The sequence below is a fragment of the Leptopilina heterotoma genome, unplaced genomic scaffold (genome assembly GCF_015476425.1).
Source record: "Leptopilina heterotoma isolate Lh14 unplaced genomic scaffold, ASM1547642v1 Lhet_26, whole genome shotgun sequence".
Classification (NCBI taxonomy): Eukaryota; Metazoa; Arthropoda; class Insecta; order Hymenoptera; family Figitidae; genus Leptopilina; species Leptopilina heterotoma.
Window position 1 is genome coordinate 3,884,678 of NW_025110969.1, and position 9,612 is coordinate 3,894,289.

At 27.9% G+C, this 9,612-nt stretch overlaps 1 protein-coding gene across 1 annotated transcript in view; it reads left to right on the forward strand.

The window, feature by feature from the left end:
- LOC122503375 (homeobox protein B-H1) overlaps positions 1–8,610 on the forward strand; it is a 45,198-nt gene extending 36,588 nt beyond the window's left edge. Inside the window, exon 3 of the mRNA XM_043613882.1 lies at positions 7,053–8,610. Within this exon, the coding sequence (XP_043469817.1) occupies positions 7,053–7,545 (493 nt within the window). The 3' untranslated portion in view covers positions 7,546–8,610. The remainder of the gene's footprint in view (positions 1–7,052) is intronic.
- Positions 8,611–9,612: the final 1,002 nt, after the last annotated feature.

Here is a 9,612-nt window from a genome sequence, read left to right on the forward strand (position 1 = left end):
GATTTTCTTGATTTAAGGGGACCCGCACCCGAAATTTCAACTATAACAGAATATAATTGAAAAAATTTGGTATATTTTTTTTCTGACACTATTTTGATTCAGAAATAAGGTGAACAAGAAAAAAAAATTTCATGATTTTTTCGAAAATTAAAAAATTTTTTTTTTGGATTTTTTTTTATAACTTTTGACAAAATTAAAATTTTACAAAATCCATGCCCTTAATTGTACAGGGGGTTGTAAGGAACTCATTAAAACAAAAACCATTAAAAAATAATAAAATTTGTGAAAGAAGAAGCATTTTTTATAAGTTTATGGTATAACATTAGGGGAATGTAGTCAAGGTTGGCCTACTGTCTAGGTAGGCCACTCGCGTTTTTTTGTCAAGTTCACTAGCGCCACCTACGCGCATTTTTGTCGAAGCTTGTCTTAGTGAAACCTAACTTTTTGTTCAATTACATTTTCGGAAAATCGAAAATTGTGTTTTCTGTGACGTCGGTACAAAAAAAGCTCAAAAAAAGTTTTGTGCATAATGTGAAAAACCATTAATAAAAGATAAAAAACAAATTGAATCGTCAAGGCAAGTATGCAGAAAATTTGTGGGACTCATGGTTGAAAGGAAAACAAAGTAAAAAATCGAATCCCGAAACGTATTTCTTTATGGTTACAACAATTCGGTAATGTTACTTACTGTCAAGGTCGGCCACTATGTGTTTAAAATGCGCAAAGTTGAGGACGAGCTACTTCATTTGCAAAAACTGCAATTCTGTATAACTCATAATATAATTGATCATCTTATTAATATTTTTATTTAATTTTATTAATATTTTAGTGCAAAACTTTTTTTATTTATATTTATTTTTTTATATTGTTTATTGTTATTATTTTGTTATTTCATTAAGTTACAAACTGTAAACAATAAAGAATCAATTTTCCGTAACTCCAAACATGTTATTTTATTTTTTAACGATTAATGCCCTTTGAATTTTAAAAATGGCCGACCTTGACTGTAATGGCCAACCTGGACTACAAATTTTTTTTTTTTTAAATCTTTATAACTTTTTCATTTTTAAACCTGTCAATTTACTTTGTACAGAAAAAATGTTCCTATTAAACAGGACTTTCCAACCATATACTTCAATTGTCCAAATTCATTTTTAAAAAAAAGTTATAAACAAAAGTCAAAAAGGTGGCCGACCTAGACTATGTTCCCCTATAAACCATAAATTTACAAAAAAATGCTTCTTCTTTCACAAATTATATTATTTTTTCATGGTTTTTGTTTTAATGAGTTTCTTATACAACACCCTGTACAATTAAGGGCATGGATTTTGTGAAATTTTAATTTTTTGCAAATTTATGGTATAACATCGAAATGTTATACCATAAAACAAAAAATGATTTTTAATATGAAAATTTAATAAGTGAACAAAAAAAAAATATTATTATCGGTATTCCGATAAAATCTCCAAAAGGCACTTTTCAGGGTAGTAGGAGGCAATGATTTATTCAGCATAGATTTGGATAAATATTAGGAAAGTAACGGGGAATTTAGAAAATAAATAAAAATAGAATGAAATTTCACATTACGAATGTAAAATGACGGGTACCATTTCCATAACATTAGGGTTAGGTATATACTCGGACATTAATAAACGTACGTATAACTCTTTCTGTTTGCATATTAGTCTGCTCGAGATTGCCGGAAGAATTTACGAGCGCTGGCCAATCGTTGAGTTTTGTGGTGGTCGCAATATATAGGAGGGCAAAATAGATAGGGATCAAATCAAAGAATGAGTTGCTCTTAGCATAACAATTGCACGAGCCAAGAGGAATCACGTACAATTTCTAACAATTCCCTTTCATTACTCTCCTTGTCACTCTTTTGCATTTCTTGACTTTCTCTTTCTTTCTCAATCGTAACCACCCCCTTAATGCCTTTTCTCTCTCTCTCTCTCTCAATATCGCAGTATAGTATCAAAGTCTCTCCCTTCATATTGGCTCCCCTCCCCTTTCACTTTCCTCGCTTCATGTATGTAAATCCCGTTCTGGGACAATTACGCTAAAACGGGGTGGCGTGCGGCCAAGTGGTTACGTTGGCCACACTGCGGGGCTTATTATACTAACAAATAGCCCGTGGAGTTCAGTGCCTAATCATCGCGTATCATGCCACGCATACACTCCTATGCTGCCCCTCGCAACTCGCTTGCGAGAGAGGGACAGAGAGAAATAGATTCGTCACGAAACTAGAGCAAACAAGAACCGCGAACTTTCAGAATTTCGCAATGTGAGGGAATCTTATATACCATGTCGATTGGTCCTCTAATAATATCCACTGAATTATTACCTTCCGTCACCGTCCTTCAAACGGTCAGAGTTGTTATAACGATCAGATTCATTATCGCATCAAATATCAAATTTTTGGGTATAATTTGTGTCGTAATTTACAGAAATACACTAAAACATTGCGAGGATAATTTTTCTTCCAGGGTCGTCAAAGTCGAGTCAGTTCTCTATTACTAGGTTTATATTCCTCGTCAATTAGAATGCCATAATTATATATTATCATCCGTTGTGCTATCCCATAGACAATTATTCGATTTTCTTCTCGGTGGACGCAACCATGACACTTAAGGGATATAGTATAAAAACGTGGTGATATGATTCCAAGCCGTCTAATTCATACACATGGTGTCAATTTATTTATACACCAACCGCTATAATATACATTATAATAATCGTAAGTTTCCTTTTCGTTAGCAAATTATCTGTATTCATTTGTTTTTTTTTTTTGAAAATTCATTTTTGTGGGTTATTGTCATTTTTTTAATGTCAAAAAGAAACCAAAAAAAAAAACTCGTTTTATTCACTTCACAAAATTGACAAAAATTCCATTCCATATTTTTTATTTTCCTGACTTTTTCCTAATTTTCATCAAAAATATTTACTTTTTTCTTAGGGGCCGTACACATAATACGTCACGCGTCTAGGGGGAGGGAGGGGGTCTGAGAATTGTGACTAAGTGTGACATGGGGGAGGGGGGGGTGAACTCATGTGTTACGTCACAATCTTTTAAATTCAAAGATTATAAGAAATTATATGTGACAATGTCACTTTTTCTAAATAAAACAAGTTAAAAATGCTTTAAACTATTTAATATCTATTATGTACCTGTTTAACATCTATTGGCATATTATTTATAATATGATGATAAATAATATATTCTCTTAATTTGAATCAGTTAAAAATCATGGTTTTAACTGACATACAGTAGTGACTGACTTTTTGCTTCTGAATCAGTTAAAAATAACTGAAAAATTATCCACAAAACACCGAAATTTTTCTAAATATTGTATATTAAAGATTTGCTTGCATAATTCGAAAAATTTACTTGCAAAGTTTATTTTAAAATTGTGTAAAGATTTAAATTTCTCACTCCAATAAATGTCTATCGTCAAATTTTCTTAAAAATATAGCTTGAAACTTTCCTGAACATTTGAATTGCATTTTCGACTATACTTTCGTGAAAATTTTCCTGCAAATTTGACTTAAATTTTCAGGAAAGTTTCGCGCTACACATTTATTGAAGTGGGATATTTAAATCTTTACACAATTTTCACTAAACTTTGCATTTAAATATTTCAAAGCTTAATTGCGAGTAAATCTTTAGTAAATTTTTAGGAAAGTTTCGGTGCTATGTATAGGTAGTTAAACGTGACTAATTGAATCAATCAAAAACAATTGTATTGAAACATCAGTTATTTTCAACTAATTGTCAGAAAAAAAATATTACTATTTGAATTAGTGACTGACTTTTTGCTTCTAAATCAGGTATTTTTAACTGCGATTCAATAATATATAGTGTAAGATATAATACAGTCAGGTCCCCATACTGTTAGATTCCAAACTGTTATGTCCTCAGTAGTGTTATGTTTTTGCATAACCTCCAAATTCAGAAGTGTTAGGTGACGTCATGTTACGTCACCAATTTTCAGGGCCGTATTCTTAAGCCCAAAGAAAAGGGGGCATATACTTCTAGGCCAAACTTGAGGTGTATATATTTACGTTCCTGAAAGGTGCGCAGAGGCATACTTTGAGCACATAACAGAGCTGAGTCTGGAGGAGTGGGAAATTTCTGGAAATGTAACAGTATGGGGACCCGACTGTATATATATTGTCCAATGTATAAAATTTACAGTGAAATTTACGTGTGTGACGTGACGTAGGGGGGAGGGGGGGTTCAAGATTTGTGACGAAGTGTGACATAGGGGGAGGGAGGGGTTAAAAAGGGTCCAAAATCGCGTGACGTATTATGTGTACGGCCCCTTAACCTGCTAATAAATTGAATTTATGCTACGAATTTTATTATTCATGAAAGAATTTAAAATAATTTAATTCTTGCGAAGAATTTAAAAAAATATTTGAAAATAATTGAATTTTCAATGAAAAATGTTATTATAATTATAAAAATAATTGAATTTTTCAGAAGAATTTTATTATTTACAAAAATAATTGATTTCTTTAGGCAAATTTTGTTATTTATGAAAATAATTGAATTTTCTTGAAATATTTTATTATTTATTAAAATAATTGAATTCTTGCGAAGAATTTTGAAAAAAATTTTGAAAATAATTGAAATTTTCTGTAGAATTTTATAAATTTTAAGAAAAATTGACTTTTTTTTGAAGAATTTCATAATTTAAGAAAATAGTTAAATTTTTTTGGAATATTTTTCTATTTTTATAAAAATAATTGATTCTTGCGAAGAATTTTTTTTTAAATTTGGAAAATAATTGAATTCTTGGGAAGAATTTTAAAAAAAATTTGGAAAATAATTGAATTTTTCTGAAAAATTTTATAAATTTTGAGAAAAATTGAATTTTTTGAAGAATTACATTTTTTCTAAGGATTTTGTAATTTATGAAAATAATTGAATTCTTTCGAGAAATTTTATTAATAATTGTTGAAAAAATAATTTAATTACTTTCGAAGAATTTTATTATTTATAAAAATAATTTAATTCTTTCAAAGAATTTTATTAATTATGTAAATGATTAAATTCTTGCGGCGAATTTTATTAAAATTGATGAAAATAATTGAATTTTTTCCTAGAATTTTATCATAAATTTTTTTGAATAATTGAATTCTGTTTGGTAATTTTATAAAAATAGTAGATATTGAAAATCATTGAATTGTGAAAAGTTTTTAAAGATAATAATTAAATTTTACAAAGAATTCTATTAAAAAATTTGGCAATAATTGAATGTCTGTGGGAAATTTTATTAAATTTTTTTGAAAATAATTGGATTTTTCAAAAAAACATTTTATTATTTCTGAAAATAATTGAATTCTTGCGAACGATTTATTATAATTTTTTAAAACAATGGAATTTCCTAGAAGAAATTTATTACTTTTAATAATAATTGAATTATTGTGATGAATATTGTTATTTATGAAAATAATTGAATTTTGAAAAGAATTTTATTGAAATACCTCAAAATAATTGAATTTTCGGGAGTAATTTTTTTATTATTTAAAAAAAAATTTTATTAAAATTTTATTTAAAACAATTAATTTCTTTCGAATAATTTTATTAAATTTTTGAAAATAATTGAATTATTGCGGAAAAGTTTATTAAAATGTTTAAAAAGAATTGAATTTCTGTTGAAAATTTTATTACTTTTGAAAGGAATTGAAATCTTCATAAGAATTTTATGAACATTGTTTTAAATAATTAATTTTTAAATGTTATGAAAATTTTATTACTCTAAATAATTGAATTCTTGTCAAAAACTTTATTTGTAAAAGTAACTGAATTTTACGATTATGAAAATAATTAAATTCATGCTTAGAATTTAATCAAAAATTTTTTTGAAAAAATTGAATTTACATGAAAAATTTTATAATTATTAAAAGTAATTGAATTATTGGGAAAAATAAATTGCATAAAATTTTGTTAAATAAAATTGATTTTTTTCAATATTAGCGAATTAAAAGTAGTGGAAATTCTCTAAAAAAATATTGTTTATATTCTTTGTTCGGAAAGTTAAATACCTATATATCTAATAATTTTATTTATTTACCTTTATTTTTTGTATTTACCTTCTCTATTCTTTAGAATAATTAAAATTTTCGTAATGAAGTTTTTTTTTAATTTAGGTATCAGATAACAATTTTTGTGAAATTCAATTTTCCTCGTACAAGAAAGTTTAATTATTTTCAATTTTGAAAATCTGATGCCAAATTTGAAATTAGTATCGAAATTTGTTAAAGTTTTTTTTATATACTTTAAAGTTTAAAAATATAATACACTGGGGTCAAAAAGTTTCAGTACATTTGTACTGATTACTTTTAAATGCTCGCTTCACTTCAAATTCAAATATTTCTGTAAAAATAGATGTTAGAGCTATCAAACTAGGATCATTTTAAAGTTTAATAAATTTAGAGTCAAACAGGCTAAGATATAACCAATTTAATAGTGTAAATATTGAAAATATAATTCTTTAAAGTTAGAGATTTTTCGTGAAAAATGCGATTTTGAAATCTAGAACTCAAGCGCACGCCAATTGAAGAAATTTTTTTTTCAAGTTTTGATAGTTGCACAATATCAAGTACAAATTCCATTCTTTAATTCCAGACCAAAATAATTCACATATATTAAGTATTTTCTTGAAATTCTATAAAAATAACTTCCCTTGCTCTCGAAATTTTTCAAAGAATATTAATTGCAAATTCGTCGTTTTCGTTCACTTGTTTTTTCAATTAACCACACTTTTGAAAAATATGCACCTTTTTTTTATTGAAAAATAAAAAAATAGACACCTAGAATGAAAATAAGGAATAATAATAGATTTAAAATTTGTAAAATTAAAAGAAGAGGAATAATTTTCATGTAAATAACTTAAATTTCCTAAGATGAAGAGGTTCTATATTTTTCAAAAGTGTGTTTGGACATCTTTAATCATCACCTATAAAAAAGAATTTTTACAATTAGTCTCCGTCAAGTACTTAATTCATCAAAATATTAAAATGTTCCTCTTCTTTGTTTTTTTCAGAACAAAATGGAAGCGACAGGCAATAGTGGGTTATGAAATTTTGGCTGAAGCGGGCAATTATGCAGCATTCCAAAGATTATACGCGAGTGGCGCCGCTGGTGTTCCTGCACATCCAGCCGCAGGTTCGTACTGGCCATATCCTGGAGCGGCAGCGGCACATCATCAGAGCGACTTCTTCTATCGCCAGGCAGCAACTGCCGCAGTCACCTTACAGAAACCATTGCCCTACAGATTGTATCCATCAGCGCCGATGATCATGGCCGGTCCCAGTACAACTCTAGGCTCATTGGCTGCAAGTTCGAGTCTTTCAAATTTAAGTAGTTTTTATAGAGACAGTCCCGAAATAATGGATCCCAGGGAGAGGGAGAACCTCGAGCAATCCGTTATGTCAAGGGACAGGAGTAAAAGTCTCGAAAGAATTTCACCACCTAGAGAAGATTCGCCGAATAGTATAAAAGCAGAAAGTGACGAAGAGAGCATAAACGACGTTTAGAGAGTGATTCAGTGGAGGGAAAATTTAAATTTATAACAATCCGAAAATTCCGAATTTCAAAATAATTTACATTTCGCTTTTTTAAAATTTACTTTTCTCTATCCAGGTGATAAATTTTTCATTTTACATACTTTCACTTGAAAAGATTTCCCAGAAGATAATGAAACTTTCATCGACATTCCAAAAATATTTTCCGATGTAATTTCCAACTTCTGGAAAATATTTCCAAGTGAGCCATGAGCATATTTTTGAATGTTTTTTTAAAAAATGATTTGAAAGATATTGGTACAGATAAAATTGTTATTTCCAAAATAATTTTTAGAAAGTCTCAAAGGCCAAAAATAAGGGGAAAATAATAATAGATTCACATGATACAATCGTGTGACAAGTAATCAAATCGCAAAGCGACATTATTGTGCAACATTGTAAATAAAGAAATAAAATTTTTAATAAATAAGAAAAGCTTCCATTTTGTCAACGTATGGAAGCTATAATTTTGAAAGGTTTCCCAAAAAGTGGCACCTAGAAAATTCTTCGGAATTCCGATATTAATCTTTCCGGATATCAATATCGCAGAATCCAAAAGAAATTTCAGAAGTCACTTTCAAGAAAATCTTTCCAAATGGGTTGTACTATTGCATTAGAACTTAAATTGTAAGATTTTTAAGAATTGTAAATAAAAAAAAAAGAAATGCGCACTGAAGATGGAAAAATTGGCATATACGTAAAATCGTATATATATATAAGGGTGTAAAAGAAGAAAAAAAAGATTTCTAATCTCTAGGGTTATAAGTCGAGGCCAACGGAAGTAAAATATTTCAAAAAGTATTTTTCAGACTTTGAATATATCCGTCGCAATATAATTGTTGAAAAAACGTCGAGAAAAATATCAACCTTGGTGGCACAAGTGCAGTACTAAATACATAAAAAATACAATTTACATGTTACTTTCAATCATTTGTTTCTTTGAAACTTGAACACTCATTTTATTCATTTTTACGAGGAAATTCCTCGTAAATTTTTTTTTACTTTACAAACCGCTATTTTTCTATTCTTAAATTAACATACAACTTTATATTTCAGTTAAATTTCTTTAAAAAATTTTATTAAAAAAATTTAAACCGTTTTAAGAATACTTTTGAAAAATGAATTAAAAAAGTTTCAACTTAAATTAAAAAAAAATTTTTGAAAATGTTTCATGTTAAAAAAATAAAACTAAATATCATTATAACCATTTTTCTTTGAAAATTAATTTTAAAAGTTGAAATTTTTTTTTAAATTCACTGGTACTATTTTTAGTTGCTTTTGTCGAAGTACAAAATTTTTTTCTTTTTGAAAGTTCCTTCCGCTTTTCCGTGGTCTTTTTTTTAAATGATAGTAAATATTAGCGTCGATCGTGCAACAATCGCGAGGTGCGTTCGATAATGAAATACCAGTATTATAAATGTATAAAATTATAGAATTTACCGAATCCCGAGGCTGGTGCGATGTAGAATTATATAAAGAAAAAGAGACGAAATTATACCGTGCAAAAAAAAAAAAAAAATACAAAATAAATACAAAATAAAATTTAGCAGGGTTTGTAATTCCGAGAGATTGATTCGATGATTTTTATATCATTGCGAATTAAATAATGCCAGTTCGATTGATACAATTGTATGTCTCGCAGCATGAAGGTTATAAGTAAAATCGTGCTTTGTAAAATAATGTCTGTATAGCAAAAATTATTATATGGAAAATATATTATAATAAATTTACGAATTATGTCTTTTATATATTAACCACAAATTTCCCCTAAAATAACAATTAATTAATCTACTTTTTGAAAATAATTTCGGTTTTACTTTCAGGGAGTCTACTATTTTCGTTCAACGAAATTCCCGGTTATTTCCAGCTTTGTCCTAATTTTTCCCGCGGTTTTTTTTCTCAACAAATTTAAATTTATTTGATTTCGAATAAAAATAAATCTTCAAATGGCTTTCAAAATTTTTATTAGAGTTTTTATGAATAATTAAATTCTTTTGTCAATTTTATTAAAATGTAATGATACTAATTGAATTTCAGCAA